We start from the raw sequence: 21,536 nt of genomic DNA, 5'->3' as shown, positions 1-21,536 counted from the left end.
TACCCTCTGCTTCTCCACTGATGCGAGAACACGCGTGTTCTCAGCCTTGTCACTGCCAGAAACTGCGATCTGCCTGGCTCTGGAGCTCCTCCAGCCTGTCAAGCACCATGGGGAAAGGTACAGTAATACTAAGGGTACAACCACACCCGGTAAAGGTAAAGACAGGAGCATTACCAGTAAGGATCATTTAAGCACTGGCAACAGCAATTACATACTAATAATTAGCAGAAGCAGCCCCTGCTGGCCTGATAAATTATTTCAGGACTACAGCCTCCATTTTCTGGAAACTTCAAAACCCTCCGAGGCTGGTAGCTTAAGAGTGCAAAAGAGGAAGCAGGGGGAAGGTGAAAAGAGGAAATTAAATCTGATCTCTCTTTTATCTCAGATCACATAAGCTACAAAACAGGAAGAGCAAGATGGTCGATTTACTTTATTCATGAGAGAAGCTGACTATTTTGAGGAACGTTGCCAGGACAACAAAACAAAAAGTCAACACTAGCACTTGGATGCTGAGCTGCTCTCTTGCCACTTCCGAGGGGAGCAGAGCTGCCCCGGAGCAGGGGCAGGCTCTGCGTTGGCCCCGGTTCCAGACAGTGCCGCGTTCCTGTGAGAGCCAGGCTCGGCTCTTCCTGCTGCCCAGGCTCCAGCAGGGTCTTCGAGCTCTTCTTTCAGGAGCCCAACATTAAAGGATGTAAGGGGCAGCTGCTGCCTCTCAAGCAGTTTCTACCTCTGAAGCAGTTTCTACAGAGTGCACTGTGTGGTAACCAGGGCTCAGCAAGAGCCACCCTTTACGCTCCGGAAAAGATTTGCCCTGAGACAATGCTACGTAGAAACTTCACATCAGCTGGATCTAGAAACAGAAGCGCAAGTTGCTACTACTTGGAAGCAGCAAGGAGTCTCACTACAGCATTCCTGGGTGGGGAAGAGCAGGTAAGACACAGCACAGGCACGGCTACGATAAAGAGACTAGACTAGAAGCTGAAATGGTGGGAGGTGAAAGTTTCCACTTCGTGCTGTGAAACGGGACCATTTCCCTCCGATCTCACACCTCCCCAGGACAGGCATGCCCTAGCGGAACTGGAGCGGGCTGATCCGCAGCCCAATAACATCTTTGCCGATCTCTGTCACCTGAGGAATAAAAGGGAGATGATTAATGCTTAAAAGCAACTCAACAGCCCAACCCTGTAACGCAGCATTCAGAATCTAGATGGTTCTTAAGAACCCACGCTGCTGATCACTGCAATGTCAGTCCCTGAAGGTAGCATTTAAACTACACCGTATTTCACAATTCCCAAACTGTTCCACCTCACATGCCAAGTCCTCCGACATTCAATTTGACCCACAGCCCATGCCAAGTCAGCTTAGGGGGAGCGTGGGGGAAGCTGCTGAAGGGGATTCTCAAGGGAAACATCATGGGCTAGGAGCAGGTGGTAGCAGACGTTGAGACTCCCTTACTGTAGTGACGCGGCAGATCTGCCCATGGAACTCGGGGCAGTAGCAGGCTCCGCTGAGCGGACACTTCTCCACGGGTTTGCCACGATAGATGGGTCGGTAAGAGGCAGCACAGATGTCAAAGGGGTTGTGCATGTCATAGTTGAGCTGGTAGGTGTCAGTGGGATTCTTCTCACACGCTGACAAGATCTTGCGAGTCTGCAAAAAGCAACCACATTGACCAGAGGGGCAGCTACGACGCAGTCCAAATAGGGTCTGCCCCAGTAGATATTTCGGCCCATGCACCTCACAGACATACCTGCTGGGCCACCTCAGGCTTCGGACCCAGCTCCAGCAGCCGACGGGCAAAAGTAGCAGCTGTCCTGAAGTTTTTGAGTTTGAAAAAGAGGTTGAGAGCAGTACGCAGCACCAAGATCATGTGGACGGGCTGCAGGTTGGAGTGGGTGAAATAGGCAGCCATCTGCATTAGGGAGAAGGAGAGGAAGCAGAGATACAATCACTACCAACCACGTGAATAACTGGCTGCCCTGAAAATGCTGCAAGAAACCCCTCCCAGGTAATCACTGCCACATCTGCTTTAAAGGAGGAAATAGCAGAATTCAGGATTCCCAATGCCTTTTTAAACCCAAAGGCTACTTCCCCCTCACCTCCCTCATAGTGAAGAAATTCACAGAGTTTCTGTACCTCGCAGATTCGCTTCTGCTGCTCCAGGGTCTCCTTGGGCAGCTTCTTCCGCTCAATCTCCATCGAGAGTCCTACGATATACTCCCGGCAAATGGCTATCAGCTGCTGGGCCTTTCAGAGAGGAAGACAGAGTCAGGCATTCAGCCTCCTGCCCCACGGGCACGCAGACAACGGGCAGAAGAGTCTGCCTCTCACCTCAGCAATCTCCTGCTTGTTGTCCACCACCAGCAAGGGCACGCTGAGCAAGATGGAACGGAACTTCTCCACGGCCTCCTCAAACTTGCCAGCCGTAGTGAGCTGGTAGCACAGCTGCAGGCGCTGGATCAGGTCGTTGAGTTTCAGTCCAACGGCAGGGAGGGCGTTCTTCAAGCCAGCTTCTTTCCTGGGGGCACCAAAGAGGGGTTAGGGGTATAAACGTGACCACTGCAGAGGCCAGCAAGAACACAGACATCGTCAGCTCGACTGCAACTTGTCAGAAATGTTTTGACCGAGGGCCACGCTGTTTTTCTTTGCCATTAGCTTAGCACAAAAGACATCTGTGCTTCTGTAATTCTGCCACCCACAATGCCCAGCTCCCTCTGAATTAGCACAGGCTGGGAAGTCTGGCTCATTTTTCTACAGTGGCTTCCAGGCACCACTGTAAAAACACACCTGTGGTTCTCTAGATGCCTCAGACCAGCTTTGTCAGAGGCAGAGCATTAGTGCTAGAAAACACAGCATCCCAACTGCCTCACCCTGGTTTTAGTCTCTAAAAAAAAAAAAAAATGAAAGCAGTTCTTTACATCTTTACATCTAACAACAGGCAACAGAAAAATCCCACTAAAGACAGAATGCTCCCTATTTATATCCAGCAAAGAGGAAGGCTCCTCCCTTCACAACAGAGGGAGGAGACATTTCTGGCTATAACTGTCAAGGAGCCTGGGAGGTATATGGCACAAGGAAAAGAGCACAGAAAAGGAGCTAACCCGGCTGCTTACCAGTTGCGATGTGGGTATCCATACATGGTAGGAAGACATGGCAGGGCTTGGTAGGTCGTACGGCCACGGGCATAGGTCTGCAGGAACAGCTGCTTGTAGGGTCCGAAGTTTGTTACTCCCACCTGGTCGTGCAGGAGCTTAAAAAGACACATCGATCTGCTGAGTAAAAGCTGTCCAGGGCTTTACAAAGGCCACACAGACATCACTCAGGCTCACAGCACCTCTTATTTTATACCCAGAGAAAACAATGCACAAAATGATTCACAAAAGGACACAAAACGAAGCTTCAGACTGGATCAGAGACAAAAATACGTGGGGACAAGGGCACAACCTTTTCCCTAGAAACTCCAGGGGAAACTTACTCTCATTGCTGTCTCAAAGGAGCCTGCCAGAATGTGGTCAACAGGAAGCTGAGAATTGTTACACCACACCTACAAGAACAGAAGGGAAACATATATAAGAGGAGTTGTGTATATGCATACATTTGTCTTACCTACCCTCATCACCCCTAACTCCCCTTAACAAAGTTCCTATGCTGTGCTCACAGATGAGAGTTAACAAGAAGGACTGAACCCAAAAAAAGAAGAGCCAAAGTAGAAAGTTTCTGAGAAAGACAATCAAAGACTCGTGCCACTACCTGAGCTGGGCTGGTGCCCTTGGTGGGTGGCACAAAGAATCCATCCTCTGCAGCTCCTGCTGGACCAGCAGGAACATCCTGGGGGAACACACAGAGCAGTGATTAGTCTGGAAGTTTCTGGCACTCAGATGAAATCAGAGCTGGCCACAGCTGTGGTGACCAAGTCTCCGAAGACCACCAGAACAGATTTCCCCCACCACCACCACCACGACAAGGTGTCATTGCCTTCTCAAGTAACTACAACTGGGCTACTTAAGAAGCCCCCTGGAAGACTCCTACCAGTTCAGGGGGAAGATCCAAATCTTCTTCGACTTCCCATCCACCTCCTTCTTCCTGTCCTTTACCTAGACCTTCCTCTCCAAAGCCCTCTCCAGCATCCACAAAGCCATCTGCATGGAAGGGGCAGGGGGGAAATAGTCAGAGCTCTTACACAGGTACACACTTACACATCTGCAAGAAAAACTCTTGGATTCACCCACCTTCATCCAGCTGCAACTCTGCATCTTCTCCCCAGCCTTCGGTGCCAACAGTGTCGATATCAATATCAGCAGCCAAGGCACCCCCTTTACCTACAAAAAGGGTACGATGCTTCATTTATTCACCTCTGGGTGGGTCAGGTGTTAAGCAATGAATTACATTAGGCCAGCACCCTCCCTCTTCCAATTGTCGAGTCCCATCTTGTGCTAAAAGGCCAAAGATTTGAGAGATTTGCCAAAGATAGTGTAAATGCCAAGCTGGATTCCAACCTCTGCTAGTAACACACAACAAATCTGAGCTTAACAGCAACAGTTCAGGAGCCACGGAGACAAATATCTCCATTCTGCATATCTCAGCTTAACGCAACTTTCCAAGTACAAAGCAATACCTTTGCTAGCAATTGTTCCTTCGAAGAACCCCTTGGAGACAGTCAGCAATGGCCAGTTGGTATCCAGAGGCATGACAGGAGCAGGAGGCTGCAGCAGCTTTGCATTGTGATCAATGTCTGGAATCTGAGCAGAGAGAAGCAGAAAACAGTTAAAGGCCACATAAGGAAAATCCCATTCTTTGACCTACCTGCCTCCAAGCGGCACAGACGGTCTCAAGCCTGATAAGCGGTGACTGGAATGGAGATGGTTCCTCCCTCCCAGAAAGGAGCTGCCTAGCCAGTCACACTAACACCAGATCCCACCGTCACCTTCTTCCCAAACTCTACAGCTCTTGTAACGAAGTAGGAAGCATTAGTCAGTGTGCTAACCGTTTCCTTTTCAGGATCAAATGTTTCCTTCAGGCTTTCAGCTTCCTCGTCCAGACCATGAGTTGCAGCCGTGAGATAGGCCAGGGACTCTGAAATGAGATATAACTAACATGAGCGCGTGTTCTTCATCGCCTAGAGAAAGAAAACTTCTCACACCAGCACCCATGGCCACACTGTCACAAAGAGAAGATTAGCAGCATACCAAGGTGTAGAATCACACCCTTAGGGGTGTCACTGGATTTAGGACTAGAACGTGCAGGCAACGACTAACCATGGGAATACGCTCTACAGTCGGTTCAGCTCTCCTGGATCATATTCTAGCTCTCGGGTTGCTTTCTGCTCATCTGATTCAGTTTCTCAAGTAAGGGATTATGCTGATCTGCCTCCAAAAATTACTGTTCATCCCAACAACCTCTCCAGCTTCTCCCCAGCCCACAGGAACACATGTTAGTCGGATATTACTCACTTTGCCCACAGTTCTTTAGGATCCTCACTCTCTCTGCCACGTCTCCTAGATACAAGGCATTCTGGTAGTGGCCACTCATATCTTTACGGATCTCAGCTAAACCAAAAGAAAAAAAAGTCACAGTAGCTTTGCTGTTCTTGGCCTCCACTGTGATGCCGCTCATTCCCTCTGCGAATGACACTCATACCCTCTTATCTCATTCTTCTTTGCCATCGCCCTGGCACTCACCTATCTTCATCATCTTCCGAAGCTTCTCCAGATTGCCAGTGATGAGATAGAGGAAGGAGAGCCTATCGAAGTTCTTGGTGCGCTGGTAGCACATCTCCACAATCTGGTGATTTCCCTGCAGCAACGCCACTTCTCCCAGTTTCTCCCAGCAATTCTTGTCATCCAGAGCTTTGGCTGCTTCCAGAGCAATCTAACAAGAGAATTGACATGGTTACAACGGCTTTGCAGAAAGCAGTTTTCTCTGAAAGCTTCTGTTGATAATGCCCGAGATGGAAAGCACAGCAATACAAGGATCACCACACTAAATCACGCCCCCAGCTGAAGGCCTGCACCTTAGCAAAGCTGCTATCATCCTCAGTTCTGTCACTCTCAACTAAGACTTCTTCTTCCCAATACTCCCCCTCCTCGCAGCAAAAAGTAAGGTTGGCAAGCGATGCCCCAAAGGCCACGCCTTTCTCACAGCACCACCTGCCACCTCACCTCAATGTTGCCACACTCCAGTGCCAGGCTGAAACGGGTCTTCTCATCCTTGACAAAGTGCAGGGCCACCTCTGGGTAGCCCTTTTTCTGCAGGTAGGCAATGATGGACTGGCCCACAAGCTTAGCATTCCTCACCATGTGCAGCACCTGCAAAGAAAAGTCCCAGGTATTGAAGCTGTCAACTTCCCTTTACCCTCAGGTATAGGTCAAGGAAGAGTGCGGGGTTTCTCATGTCTCCTCACCTCATCATACTTTCTGTTGATCAATGCCAGCTTGAATTTGAATTCTGTGGGATCAATGGTGAGGACCCTGGGGCGGCACTCTCTGTCCAGGCAGTACACGTTGTTCCCCTTCACGCGTGTAACGTAGATAGGCAGGTCCAGGGTGCGGATAATTCCGTGATCCCTATGCCAACACACAGCATACGCGTGACATGCATGCCAACACAACACATCTGTAGGACTACATTTTCTACCTCAAAGAAGGCCCAACACTCTATATGTTACTTTAGCCCGGATTATAAAAGCAAGCCCCAGCCAGATGAACAGTGCAGCCATCCAGCCCAGCAATAAAATACCAGTGCACAGGGTAAGCAACCAAACATGAGTATTTAGCTCTAGCTCTCTTTGCGTACGTCCACGTTGTAATAAAAGTGCCGTTTCACAAGCACCAGCTTTAGTGTCTGCCAAAAAAAAAAAACTATGGTAGTCTGCAGAAGGCCTGCCAGTTCAAGGACTCGGTGCACGACTCCCAGACTCACCCTGTGGTGACAGCATATTTGATGTGATTGCTGGTGGTATAGATGAAAACACCACTTTCATCCCAGGCACCGCTCTTGACACGGATGTTTTCATGGATGTTACACAGTGACTCCAGCTTTCTGTTGCAGATCATGATGGCTGGAGAGGAAAGCCAAAAGAAGTAACGCTAGGGAACCCTCTACTGTTAAACATCTGCCTCTGAATTATGACTTCTCTCTTCCATAGTCCCAGCAACAGGAACGATATTCAGAGTGTCAGACACTAAGGAGATGATGGCAACCCCAACTAAATTGTCACCATCTGCCTTTGTTTCATGAAAGAGATTAGCTGGATCATTTTGAGGAGTACAAGAAGCCCTCCGTTTTACAAGCTTACAGAAGGGTTTTGCTGAAGAGACAAAGTGGCAGGGCCCACACTACGGATGTCTTCAGCTGCACCTTCACTGCTAGCCGTGGCACTGAATGGTTTCTCTAGCAGGGACTCTGCTCCCAACCAAGGAAAGAGCTAACGCGCACTAGGATCCAGGTGAAACACTGCACCCCCCCTGCTGCTTACCATGCTTAGCCAGCAGAGCTACATGGGACATGTCAGCCGACCAGATGACGTATTTCACCTTGGAGATCTTCACCGAGGCCAGAGTTCTGGGAAAGGACAGCAATGACAGAGTTGAACAATACCCCTCCACAGCAAGCTCTGTGATCAAGCTCTGTATGATAACTACCAGCGCCCAACACCCTGAACCCAGTTTGCAGATGCCCTGAAGCCCCTTTTTGTAATTCTGGAGCTATAAAATCACGAGGCAGAACTGACTGTCTCCACAGTCCAGTACAGCAAAACAAACCTCCCTCCACACCTGTGCAATAAAAAATATATTTGAGTGACAACTGACTTCAAAACCTAGATTTCTGAGGGGGTTTTAGGGATAGATTTAACAGAACAAAGGAAATAAGGTATTTCCAAGCAGCATATGCATTGTTTAATTTACTTGTAACTTTCCTCAACAAGACTAGAAAGACAAAGGCATACAAATAAGGAAATGAGGCAAGTTTTGGGACATAAGCAATCGACATACACCATATCTATCTGCAGATAATCCAGAACCTTCTCAAGCCTACAAAGATGGCCAAAAGCACCAACTCCTTGCCTGTTTCTTTGTGGCTAGCAACACGTATGCCAGCACAAACATGCTGCCAAAAAAGATATAAAACCTAAGGGATAAGACATCAGGCAAGCTTAGCTTGATTGAGTTTGGTTTTTTTGATTTCTCTCCACTTTTATAGCACCCGATTCTGTAGTCACAGGATTTACAAGGGTATGGCACACATCTCCCTGTGATCAATGGCACGATGCCTGCAGCATAAATTGCACCTTGGCTATGTTTACACTCTGCTCTTCCTAACAGTTGTTAGCCGTGGTTTGGATCAGTCTGACGCAGCCTGCAGCTGATGCTAAATTCTGGAGTGCATTAATAGCCATTACTTGTCCCCAGAGGGCATACGCCAGCAGGATTACAATATTAAAACTTCTCCCGGCAGACCGGATCTTACCGCTTCTGCTGCACGTCAAAGAGGGTGATGGAGTCTGCATCTCTCAGTAACAGGTTCCCTGTGCCAGCATAGAAAATCTCATCACAGTTCGGCACCTGCACCTTCTTCGTGATCTCATTCTTCAGGTTTTTGATTAGGATCTGCCAGTGGATGAGAGGAAATGTAACAGCACAGGACAGTTTGGTAGCTTCTACAAAGAAATTTAGGATTATTTTAACTCACAATTTTTGTATAGCTGAACCTCACTGACAAGAGGCCAAAATAAGAGCTGCAGTCATTCTCAAAGCAGGATCAGACTTTATGCTGCTAGAAAACCCAACCACAAGTTTGCCAGGGTGCAGACACAGCGTACCCTTTCTTTTCAGCCCCACTGCTGTCATTACTAGCTGGCTGATACAGTTTGCAAGCCCCTTCTACAATGAGTATATGAACAAAGTAAGTATTAGGGAAAAGTGAGAGAGAACAGAGTGTAGATAGAAAAAGGAAATTGGCAAGTTGAGAGGGGAGAACGGCAAGTGGAGAAGGGGAAGGCAGGGAGGAGTAACAGAATGGGCATGAAATAAACTTGAATTTACTAGGCCGAAAAACACCCTGAATTAGGAGAAAAACGAAAAAGAAAAAATACAATATCCTGCATAGGGCAAACAGCAAGACTTTTCTTCCCCTTCACATCAAGTAAATTCAAGCAGGGAAAACTTTCCATGACTGTCTTTCCCCATTCTTTCTCCTCTTGCAGTCCACAAGTGAGAACAAAGAGCTTTATTAAAAAGCTAATCTGTATTTTCACCATTTTCCCATTACTTTCATGCTAAGAAAGTGACCTGGGTGGCTTCAGAGTCCTGTTCTGGTCAGCTTTCGCTCCTGAACTCACCTGCTGTAGCAGGCTTCCAACAACTGAGCTACGATTTACTGTCAAATAAGTTAAATAATATTTCAACTCATTACATTTTCCACTGTATTATATTTCTTTGTGTACGTCTGCAGCCCACTCTCTACTGACAATGTTTTGCCAGTCTACTTGGATCTCCAATAATTCTGTTAACCCAATCTCCCCGCTTTCCATCTGCATACTTCCAAATGACAACATACCCCGTTAAAAAGATGACCCTATTAAGCTTGTCCCCTTACCGAATGCATGCGATCCAGGACTGCAAAACGATTACGAGCTACCCACACAGCTGTTAGCCCGGAGGAACGTTTCCCTTCAGGGGCTAGGGAGAGCAAAACACAGGCAGTGAATAAAACCTCTGGCAGGCTCTTACGGCAACACATTAGTCAGTCTTGTTTGATCCCATCTTGGCTGTTGTAGCTGCTTCCTACTAATTCATGTTTAACCTGAGGCTATTCACAAGACTCATTTCCTCCCCTGATGTCCTTTCAGATCTCAGTGTGGCCAGCGCCAGCCCTTCTCTCCAGCCAAGGCACAAGACAAGTGGCTGTCTGTACCGCCAACGCCACTGCTTGGCGCTGAAGCGGGCCATCGTGGGCGACAGCACCGTCTGTCAAGCTAACGAGCAGAGCCTTGCTGGCCAAACGAACCGAGCAGCGAGGGTCCCGGCTTCAGTGTAAGCCCCCCTCTCTCTCCCCGCTGCAAACTGATATAACGAGCTGGAGGAGAAAGGCTGCACTCTCCCCAGCACGCAGCTGTTCTCCCAGTTTTAAAATGCTAATACAAACACAGCACTCTGCATGTCAGACAGCACAGAAAGAACAGTACCGCAGGATGCGCTTCAGATGCAGAAAAACCTTTTTGCAGCAGCGGAAGGGAACAGAGAAGTGAAGCGAGAGAGCTGCTGCTGTTTTGGTAAAATAAAATTTTCTTTAGTTCTCAGCCCCTTTTCTCACCAGTCCTGCTGCTGCTCAACACGAGCGTTTTTGGAGACTCACGCACTAGACCAAGTGCTATTTCACCACGCATAGTGCCATTTGTGGCAGATCTACACCCTAACAAATGATGATTTAAACCTGACTGCCTTGCCCCTCAGCCCTCATTCACTACCCAACACAAGGAAGACTTGTCTGAATTCAATTCCCAGCTCCGCTTGGGGTTTTCTGATGGCAATTTCACCCGTTTTTCTGGATCTCCACAACTCAGCATTTTTACCGGCTTTACGTCTTTAACACTGACTGTAGATCAGGCAGAAAATTATTGAAACATATTACCCAGAAGACTGTTAAAGAGCAATAAGAAAGCTTAGCTTGCCTTGTAGGTCAGGTAAATAAGCTGAAGGACATGAGGATGACAACTCCAAGGCACACATTAATACCTACATTATAGTCCTGGGACTACAGGTTGCATATATAGCAGCTTGCTAGAGAAGATACTTATCAACCAGTAGAATTTTATGTTATTCTTGAAAATGCATTAAAAGTGCATGGTTTTCATGAGACCTAGACATTTCTTCCTCTAGAATAACCCCTTTCCTCATTTAAAGGGTCACAAGCTGGGCGTCCCCAGACAAGTCAGCTTTGAACGTCTCAATCAAATGAAATATTTGAAATATATTCAGTAACATTTAATATATATAAAGTTACTAAAAAGCTCCCTTTCTCTTTCTCTCTCCAAATACACCTGCTGACTGTACTCAGCAAAGAAATCTTCCCTTCATTAGACCCACAGAAGTCAATAAATCTATGAACAAGAGAGCTGGATTCCAGTCTAACTCATTCATCACTCCCACTCATTTCAAAATCTTTACTGCCGTGACGACAGAGGCAGGAGGAACCAGCTGGAGTTTCAGATCCCAAATGGAATTCATAGTTAGGAGAAAGAATTATTTATTTTTTTTTTCCTAAATCATGTTTTGACTTGTAAATTGCACAAAACTGATCTGGAATTTGCCGAGAGGAAGAATGACTACTGGCACCCTGGCGCTGTCACTTTTACAGCCACTTTTCAGAGTATAAAACCTCTTAGAACAAAACATATCTGGTTAAAATCCATCTCTGTTGACAAGCCAGGAAGGCTGCCTGCTGCGTCGAAAGGGAAAACGGAAAGTTCCTAATAACAAAATTATAAAATATATATTTGTAGCAGTAAAAGTTTGGGATGAACATGAATTTTTCAAGTCAGTGTAGTGTGATATAGTGAGCAGGAAGCCTGCCAAATGATGTGTGCTGCAGGGGCATTGGGAAACACGGAGAGAGTCCAACAAGAGAGGCTTAGAGAAATAAAGCTTTTTTATATATAACACACACACACACTCAGTTGGAGAGCGGAGGAGGGGACAGCTCCACAGTAATAAACACTCACAAGGATTAATGTGAAATAAGAAATGCCTACCATCCGGATTCTGGGAGTCTGCATCCTTAGGAATGGTGTATAGGTCATAAGTACTGTTCTCTAAGTTGCTGGCTCTCTGCAGAGAGGAGGAAAAACCCATTTTGAGATAGGATTTCTAAGAATCGACATTCACAGCCTCGTGGAAAGATCTTTAGCACATTATGCAGCAAAACTGACTTACTGTGCAGAGAAGGACAGCATTCTCAGCTGGGTTGTATGACATGTTGAAAACAGGGAACTTGGAACCACTGAAGAAGAGTCATGAAGAAAAGAGAAAGTTAGAGTGGACCAAGAGTATTTCTACCAAAGTTGCCTTCTGATAAACGCCCTTCATTTTCTGAAATATACCGAGTACCAGAAAAGCTCAGTTTTCATGAATTTCCTGAATCAAAACCACTCGGAAACACTGTAAGAACATCAGCATTTCAAAAATGAAAGAGCTGGCATTTCAGTTTGAAATTTAAAACTAGTTAAAAAAAAAAATTATATCTACACACAGATAAAAATTGACCTAAAAACTTCTTGTAGGCTTTGTAAGTTCATCTGACAGAATAGTCAGTTGAAACAGGTATGTGAATACAACAATACGACCTATCTGTAAGCGAGAAAGGGGTTCAGGATACCGGCAACACCTCTTGTAACATGATGAGCACCCATCTCCTACCTTCGCAGCTGCATGACAGCAACGTCTTTTGAACTGTTGAAATCGAGCTGGCGGAGGAAACGGTCCTTCACATAATACAGCATGTTCCCATGCACAGCATAAGCAGGCCTCTCTCGCTCCAGTTTGAACACAATCATGCCACCGTCATGGCCTGAGAAAAGGCATGCGAGAATTCAAACGTGAATTAAGTCCTGTGGTTTTTCTCATTATGAAGATGACACTACCAAGCCCTTCAAACCAAGAAAGAGCCAACAAAAATCATAACCAGTGACTGCCAGCCACGTCTCCTACTCCTCAGCCTGAATGAATTAAGTGATTCCACTTCTTTCCTAATGGCCTACCCCCCTTTAGGTTTCCTAATAAATCTAAGATCTGACACTCTTCTAGAAACACTTTGCCTTGCTGTCATGCATTTCTTTAAGTGGTAATAGTCCAGCGTGGGTTCCCCTAGGATCTGTCCCATCCCTTCTTAGCCTTAGAGCATTTAGCCACTTAATGCAGAGGCTATCTTGTTCTAGCTTTGAACTCCAGCTGATACAATGAGATTGTGTTCCACTAAATAAGGATCTTTTCCCTACGATACATTTAATAAAAGCATCTGCAAGTCAGTGTGTTCCGCAAAGTGTGCTAAAGAACAGCAAATCCTATATGGATTTCCTACATGGAATACATTTTCTCTCCACAGCAACCTGTCAGACGCTGAGCAGGAGGTTTTTTTACCTGCAGCAAAGAGGTTGAGGTTGGGATGAGCAGCCAATACCCAAAAGCGATCATGATCACGCCGAAAGGTCTGGACACCCGTGCTAAATGTGCAACAGAAGGAATAAGGAATATAAACAAAATGGAAACCCTGGTGTAAACTTCAGTTCCCAAAATGAAGATTCTAAGCTTTGCCATACAGACCATCTCTAGCATTCAGCACGAGGAATCCACTGAGAGTTCAAAACACTGTATTCAAAGCCTTCTGTCAAATAATATATTCTCATTTAACATATCTGCAGCAGCAGTATCACGAAACAAGACGGCCCCCTTCCACTTGCTTTCAGACAATTACAAGCCTCGCTCTTAACATGTGTCTCAAAGGGACAGAAAACGTGAAAAACATGACTTCTCGCTCATGAATTATCAAACCCTAGCACCGATGTTTTAAGAACTGCTAGTGTTCAGTTTCTCTAAGAGTAACTGTAGGTCTTTCACACATGTAAAAACTTTCATAATAAGATTGAGTCAGATGCTTGAAAAGCACTAACCGTTTAGACATATCCCAGACACGGATGCTCTTGTCTTCCGAATTGCTGAGGATTAGTTCCTGCCGCGGGTGAAAGACAGCGCACGAGACATTGTTGTAATGCCCCCGGCAAGTGTCAACCTCCCAGGCCTTCGATTCTAACCAGAAGTGGAAAAGAATGAGGAAAATAATGCTTAAACAGGTTAAGCTCTGGCATAGCAGAAGCACAGCATGCACTTTATAATAAAGCAAACTCCATCGGCCACTAGTTACTATACCATTCTCTACAATTTACATTTATGATCTCTCTCTAACCACTAGCACAGCTCACCTAAGAGGAACAGATAAGCCAGATTACTAAAGAGGTGCTAAGAATTGTATATACTTTAGCTGGACTGAGTTGACAAAAGCACAACCATTCTTGATGGAGGGCTTCTGGCTCTCGAATCATCTCCCTTTCTTATTGCATCAGTGCATATTCAAAAAGCTTCAGAGTTACGTTTTTCTACTCCTACAGACTCCTGCTCAGCAGTGTGTGCAAATCAAAAGAAGCTAGAAGTGTTTGCTAGAGCTCTCCTCAAATTGCAAAAGCCAATGCTGCTTGGGATTATTTACCACTCTATCATACTGACATGTTTGCAAAGTGTAAGTTACCTCCAGGTTCAGCCTACAGATGTTCAAACATAAATTTCAACTCTTAACCCCCTTCCCCCTGTGGGCTCCCCCTGGAAAATCCTCTTACCATTCATCCGCCAGATCTTCACTTGCCGATCATCAGCTCCCGACACAATAAGTGGCATTGTGGGGTGGAAGGCGGCCCAGTTCACCCCACGATCATGGCCCTACAGGCAAAAAGAAAACAGTCACTTGAAGCAATTTGGTGACTGAATGGAATGAGCAAAGGAAGGATGAAGCAACAAAGACTGCACACAGGCTTGCCAAGACACAGCTTTCGCTGTTTTTATACGCCATGCTGCTCATACCAAATGCTTACAGATACTAAGATTATAGATGCCTGCAACAGTAAGCTTTGCGGATACCGTTCTTCACCAGTAGAGCAAAGCTGAAGCTCAGCAACAGAGCAGCACCACTTCCTAGCTTTAACAAGCCATTACAGAAGGCTGTCTCTACCGTAATCTCCCCTGTTGCTTCCAGCAACACAAGATAATAACATCTGCTATTTACCTGAGCTTTTGGCTGTACAGAGAAAACTGTATCTGTTTGGTTACAGTGCAAAAATCTCCAGGTTTCAGATTTTAAACTCAGAAAAACTAATGCCATAATCTACAAGAGCATATAACTCTCTATAGAGCTGAGTCAGGTGTTTTAACTTTTTTCCTCTGCTATTTTTCTGAGCTTTTAGAGGATCATTTGTGTCACAGGGATTTCATTAAATAAATCTGAAAAGGCTGTACTGACACATTGACACTGTACCTCAAGAACGTGCTTCACAACCGCATCTGTTGTCCCAAATAAATCCACCCCTGTTATGCCCCTGACATCCGATTCCACAGCTCCAGGGGACAGGTTCTTCTTCCTTAGGCCTTGTGGAACAAAGAGGAAGGAGGAGGGGTGGAGGAAGCAAAAATTATATTATCAAGAGAATGTTTCTAATTTAACAACAAATTGAGTGCTCTCCTGTGCGGTTTACACACATCTTCAGGTGGAAACTGGGAACTTGAGTGGAAGAGGGTGAGAAACATCCAGGACTCCCTTCCACTTCCTCCAAAAGCATAAGCTCAGATTAGACATATCAAAAGGAAAGTCTGCAATGCAGCAAATCGTACAAAGGATCACCTCAGCTCACTGGGATGCAGAGCGCGGCACCTCAGCAAAGGCCTGACACATTCCGATTTCTCCCCCTCGCACCCCTTGGCTAATCTGAGCTTGCACCTTTCGGGGGACTTTCACCCACTGCCACTTTGATGACCTCTTGGTTATGGCTTCGGACAATCTGCCCGGAGACAAAATATTTTCAGGAGCTAAAGCTATATGAAATAAACCCTGTTCCCACTTCTGAAGAAAACTAAGTCATCCAAGTTAAAACAGACCTGTATCTCCTACCCTTCATCAAAACCCCATGCAACACAGCAGGGAAAGTGAGAATCAAAAAAAGCCTCTCCTCCAATAGCGCACAGGGAAAAGACACTACATACAACACTAAAACAAAACTTGGAAAATAGGCTTTTCCATTTAAAAGTACTTGGCCCAAGGATGCTACTATTAAATTTATCAAGGATAAGAAAAAACTGTCTAGGATAAAAGCAGAATTGCACTGGTACGGATGCCAACAGAGAGGGAAGTGTAAGGAGAAAACAAACAATACTGAAGACAAAAATTATTATTTTCTTGTCACAGTTCTGATTCCCAAACTCCTCATGGATTCACAGCTCAACATCTCAACGACCTCTCTGGCAAAGTTAGTCTAATGAAACCAACATGTTAAGCAGTGTCTCACAGCAAAGCACAAATGCTCAGCGCACTGAGTGAGGTCCACATACAGATGGTCCGGGTAACGGTGAAGGACTTGAGTGGCTGAGTAGATACTTCTACAAACTGACACAAAGCTCCCAGAAAGGAGGAATAAAACATATATAATCCAAGAAAGATGAGAGAAGAAACACAAGACTTTGGGAAGAGAAAATACTTGAGCCTTTGACAAGCCAGTGAAACAGGACTGGGACACAAGTGGAAAATTTCTGGCGCAACTGCACAAATCGAGAGGAAAGGCAGGACACTCACAGAACACACCAGCCTCCTGTGTTGCTCTGGGGAGGGAGCAGGGACAGAAAAGGGACTTATAGCAGAAAGGCAGACATTAGGCATTCTGAGGACAGCTGTTAAAAAAATAACCTGAAAAGGAGACTCAGCTCAACATGCACATGAGCACTCAGGAGAACGGGTATTAAAATAACCAGAGTAAAGGGGCAACATGCTAATGGTGAAGGACAAGTTGCAAGTTAGGAGAGAAGGAAGAAGACAGACAGCCCTTTGCAAATTCTTTTGCTTTGTTCTCTTCTTCAATGGAAACTAAAGAGGGCTCTTGGGTACAGACTCTTTTGTTGCTGGGCTCAGGTTCCTTCCTGTCCCCGTAATCCATTCACATTCGGCAGACAATTAGAGAAGTGCAGCGGAGGCTGAAGTTGTACCAAAGGTTTTGCCAGCCATCAACATACATCCGCTGAGGATGCTCAAGGAGAGGCAGTCTAGGTTTACAGACGCTATCTGGGGACTCTCAGCTCAGGTCTTCCCAGTCCCAGGGCTTCTCAACATTGCCAGCCCAAACCCTCAGGTGATCCTCACTTAAGCTGGTCATCCAGAGGGACTAAACAGAGCCCTGACAGAATAAGGAAGTTTCCTGCCAAGCGTCAGACATCGACACTTGCCAACCACGAGTAAGGTTAAGCAGGAGTTGGTGTGTGATGTTAGAGCACACACAAAGGCCCTGTGATCAGGGTAAGACGACTCACACCCTCCTCAGGGGTTAACACTTATAAAGAGACAGAGAAAAACACAAGATTATTTTGTAGTTTCTGCAGGTTAATATCAGCATCATGAGCAAGGACTTCATTCCACAGCACAGGTGAGTAATACAAAACGAATGTTCATGCATTTTAATATATACAAACAAGCTTATTCTGACTGCATTCACACAGTCTTCTCTCAGGAGATTAGAAGGAAACAGACCCTTTAACCTTGAGCATACTTGTTTTACCTTGAAGATCCTTTACCAGAAGGTTTCAAACCAAGGAGCACTAACTATATAGGAATTCAAAACAACAGGGCCAGCTTCACATTCCAGTGCCCAGTCCAGGTCACGCTCCTCATCCCTCACGCTCTCTGCTGAGGCTGCCAACAGAGTTGACAGTTTTGGGAAGAGGATTTTGGAATCTGACCTCTAAACTCATTTAACTGAGGGCATCAAAGAACCGGTGCTCATAATCCCAAAACCTGCTGAAAAAAATTCCCACTGATGTCAGCAGAAGCTGCAAGTTAACAGCAGCACTCAGAAACTGAGTTAAAGCTCAACACCAAAATGATGCTGTCTATGAGTAGGATTATGGGCACAAAAGACATCAGACAAAATGGGGAAATAATCCTTCCCAGGAGACTGCTAGAGCCAAGAACTGAATCCTGCTAAGGACATAAGTCATTTTGGGGAAAAATTGGGGAGTGAAATTGTATTTTGAATCCATTTCTCATCTCTGTGTAGGTTTTTCCACACACTAGTATTCTCGCAGTGTCGTGTCTGACTGGAGCGACAGCTGAGTCAATAATTCAGCATGTCTCTAAAACCCCTCATCACATATCAGCTGAGAAAAAAAAAAGGTCTGTACCATCTCCAAACCAATTTGGCAGCTGGAACCCTGCTGAGAGAGAGCGTTTGTGGGAGAATGCAGCAGCAAAGCTTACTGGCAGAATAGCTGTTAAACTCCCCATGCTGGCAGTACAGAGAGCAGGACAGGTTTTAAATAACCAGGATATCCTGTCCCCAGCCCCTACTGTTGACACAGCTGGCCACGTCTGAGCGTGTACTACAAATAACGCAGTGTGCCCAACCAAAACTGCAATGGCGAGAGCGGCAGGTCGGATGAAGTCTGTCTCTAGACTAGTTTATGTTGTAACACCACCACTACTGCCTTCACCTGCCTCCCACCAGTCCCTTAGTCTCCATCTAATATTTTCTTCCTTTCTAGCTTTTCCTTTAGGGATCATATTTCATTCCATTAAGTCACCTTGTGGCCTAGGTATAACGAAGAAATAGCTAAGATATCAGCAAAGTACTTTGGAGTTTTGCCTTGCAACTCCTGCTCTGATCTTTAGGCCACGCTTCATTTTATGAAACAGGCAAGCAGACTGAAAAAGTTGAAAGAATTCCTAATAATATTATCTTCCTGTCGCCACCCACAACTAGGCTACCAAAAAACAAAAAAAAAAAACCCAAAACCCTACCCTTTTTGCAATCCAGAGGCCTTTTTATCTTTCTCTCAGAACGAATGACTTATTGCTGCCTCCAAGAGTTTTTCAAGGGGATAAAGGTGATCCAGAAACTTCTAAAATCCTCCTACAACTCTGGCACGTCTGCAAAGCTGATCAGTTGACAACACTACATCCCTTCTGACAGCAATACTCATTGCCTATATTGGCTATAAAATCAGACTGGGGGATTAGGTTGCAGAATCTCTGTCTTTAGAGGTTTTTTTGGCTGCACAAAGCTCCAGCTCACCTCATCTACTGTCGCAGAAGACTTGCTTCAAGCAAACGGCTGGACTAGATGATGCCCAGAGGTCCCTTCCAGCCAACATCCTTCGATTTCAAGGAAACTGAGGGGAATAGGTTCCCATCAAGAGAGAATTTCCTGCCTGAGGCTCCTACAGTCAACAGGCTACTCTTCCTGCTCTCAGATCCGAACCACTCTTTCCTGCCTCACTTGGCTTTCAGCAATTGCAGTTTTGAAGTGGGCTTTGCCACTGGGTACCCCCTTGATCTGGGCAGCTCACCAGAAATATCCCAAACGCGCACAGTCTGATCCAAGCTGGCTGACACTACCAGGTCCTCAGAGGGGTGAAACTGGGCACACATCACATAGTGGTTGTGTCCTGTCAGCACACTACAACAAAAAGGACAGAAAATACCATTTAAACGTAAGAGATATTAATAATACACATTCCAATTTGCACCAACAGCAATAAGCTCAGTCTCGGGAAGTATGACGAGGAATATAGGACTGCTAAAATGCTACTCTTCAAGAATTAGCATGACTGAACACTGAGCGCATCTCTTCTCACCGAGAGCATTCAAGGGCTGACTTTCTGATATCAGTAACTTCACAGGGTTCGGCCCTGACACGTCTTATATTAACCTCAAAAAATTTTCAACCAAACAACATGTGAATTTACAAATACAAGTCTAGTGGCATCAGGATAAACGAGCAAAAGACAAGACTGACAGAAATATTCAGAACTGATCAGTTCTCTTTGCCAGTTCTATTCCTTCAACTAAGCACGGCTTCTGCTTGAAAAAAACAACAGATGAAGACAGCTTGCCCCCAAACTGTGCAGTTATTTTTTTAAAGCAACCACTGATTTTACCAAACACAAGTTCTGGACTGCCAGTTCCAAACCCGAATGGTCTGGTCATCAGAAGCACTCAAGATCCAGGGATATTCCTAAAAAGACAAAGTATTCTGTATATGAAGCAATACACACCCCAGGCTTTCCCTCCCCGCATGGTATTTTCCAACTGTCCCCAGATATGACCCTTTTTAAGTCTTATTTAAGATCTTGGAGGCAGAATTTATGCCTCTTACACCTCTACAGAAGGCTAACGTATCTGGAGCACCTTCATACCAGCAAGTCCAGCAGAATTTCTTTAGAAAACATTCTCATCCAGGGAAGCAAAAGACAGATGCCCTCTCATACACAAAGGGAGCAGGCACCCCCCGCGGGCATAAGTACGAGAGGAGCTTACGTGGTGGAAGAAGGTAGTGCGAATATAATCCAAGTGCCCAAGCAGAGTGAAGAGACAACGGCGTAATTTGTAATTCCAGACCTGCACAACACAGAAGCAGAACAAAGACGGTACGTGCCACCGCCTGCTAGATTTTTTTGTGTGCGTTCTCACATTTCAGCTCACTGCAAGCCTCTCTCTTCCATTTTAAAATGCGTTTCTAATGCAAGCTACAACGAGACTTCAACTCGCTGCAGTTAACTCTGCAACAGGAGAATCGCAATTCCCAAACACTATTTCCCACCCACCCACCCACACTCTCTCATCTTTTAACCGGTTTCTTTACACATTCCCTTCCCTGGATGATGCCTTTTAGAGAACAAGAGCTAAAGGAGTAAAATTTTACCTTTATTTTGTAATCATCACCTCCAGAAACAAAGAGAGGCTGCTGTTTGTGGAAGTCAATACCTCGAACGGGTCCTACAAATAAGAAGAGCAGGTTGGACACAGCAAGACGGCTGAGAGCTGGAGCAGTCCCTTGTACCACTTAAAGACTACAATTACATTCCTCCTCGCTCCTGTTGCCATTGATAAATTAAGAGCTCCAAAGCAACAATAAAAAATCATGTAAGACTCTGAGATCCCACTCCCAAACCCGTCTCTCTCCGTCAAGATGCCTGCAGCAATCCATCCCAAAACATCCAGGCCCTTCAAGTCTGTATTTACAGGTTCATTCTCCTACCATAAATAAAACTACTAGCCCACTTTATGCATGTGCAAGCAATGTTCAGAGCCAGCAAACTGGCCACAAAGAAACACAGGCGAAAATAGAGACGATCTGATGTCAGGCAGAAGCCTCAGCAACGCTTCAGCAGAGCCCCTCTTCCTCCTCTCGCACCCCAGTCTTCCTCCACAAGCAGGTCCCAGTACCTCCCCCCAGCACACTCACCGTCGTGCTCGTCGAATTTATCGATAAGGGTGCACATCCGATAATCCCACAGCTGGATGACGCCATTGTGCAGGCTGGTGAGGATCCACGGCCGCTTGGGGTGAAAGCTGAGCCCTGCCGAGGCACAGAGACGTGACAACGAGGCCTCCGCGCACTTGGGAGCCCAGAGGCCCGGAGCAGCCCTGGGGGAGCCGCCCAGCCCCCCCGCTCAGGGACCCCAGGGGCGGGTGGGAGCTCCCGGCACAGCCTCCCCGGGTCCCCAGGGGCTCCCAGCACAGCCCGAGCTCAGTCCCGCCGTTACCTTTCACCCGGGCCGACTTAGTCTCGAACTTGGTCAGCATCGCCCTCCGCCCCGGCCCTTCGCACCGCCACCGCCTCGGCCCTCCACGTCGGCGCCCCGGAAGTACGCCCAGCTGACTTCCGCTTCCGCCAACTCCCCGACCATCGAGTGTCAGTCCTCCCGCCGGCGCAGAGCGGCTTCCGGTGGCGCCCGTGC

The 21,536-nt window shown here is 46.3% G+C and overlaps 1 protein-coding gene across 1 annotated transcript; it reads right to left on the bottom strand.

The window, feature by feature from the left end:
• Window positions 1-412: 412 nt before the first annotated feature.
• On the bottom strand, window positions 413-21,468 carry COPA (COPI coat complex subunit alpha). Its single transcript, XM_072846552.1, has 33 exons — window positions 21,342-21,468; window positions 21,041-21,154; window positions 20,498-20,571; window positions 20,113-20,193; window positions 19,734-19,810; window positions 19,143-19,252; window positions 15,076-15,185; window positions 14,384-14,483; window positions 13,664-13,799; window positions 13,134-13,216; window positions 12,414-12,564; window positions 11,931-11,997; window positions 11,750-11,825; window positions 9,595-9,677; window positions 8,467-8,606; window positions 7,475-7,560; window positions 6,919-7,057; window positions 6,401-6,563; window positions 6,159-6,305; window positions 5,679-5,868; window positions 5,451-5,546; window positions 4,985-5,073; window positions 4,616-4,739; window positions 4,230-4,319; window positions 4,030-4,139; window positions 3,751-3,828; window positions 3,476-3,544; window positions 3,114-3,250; window positions 2,332-2,518; window positions 2,137-2,247; window positions 1,751-1,912; window positions 1,456-1,650; window positions 413-1,128 (listed from the first exon to the last, which is right to left on the bottom strand). The coding sequence occupies exons 1-33, from the start codon at window positions 21,379-21,381 to the stop codon at window positions 1,069-1,071; spliced, it is 3,675 nt and encodes a 1,224-aa protein (XP_072702653.1). The 5' UTR covers window positions 21,382-21,468; the 3' UTR covers window positions 413-1,068.
• Window positions 21,469-21,536: the final 68 nt, after the last annotated feature.

This window comes from Ciconia boyciana, chromosome 26, assembly GCF_034638445.1.
Source record: "Ciconia boyciana chromosome 26, ASM3463844v1, whole genome shotgun sequence".
Lineage (NCBI taxonomy): Eukaryota > Metazoa > Chordata > Aves > Ciconiiformes > Ciconiidae > Ciconia > Ciconia boyciana.
This window is presented reverse-complemented; position numbering and strand designations above follow the sequence as displayed.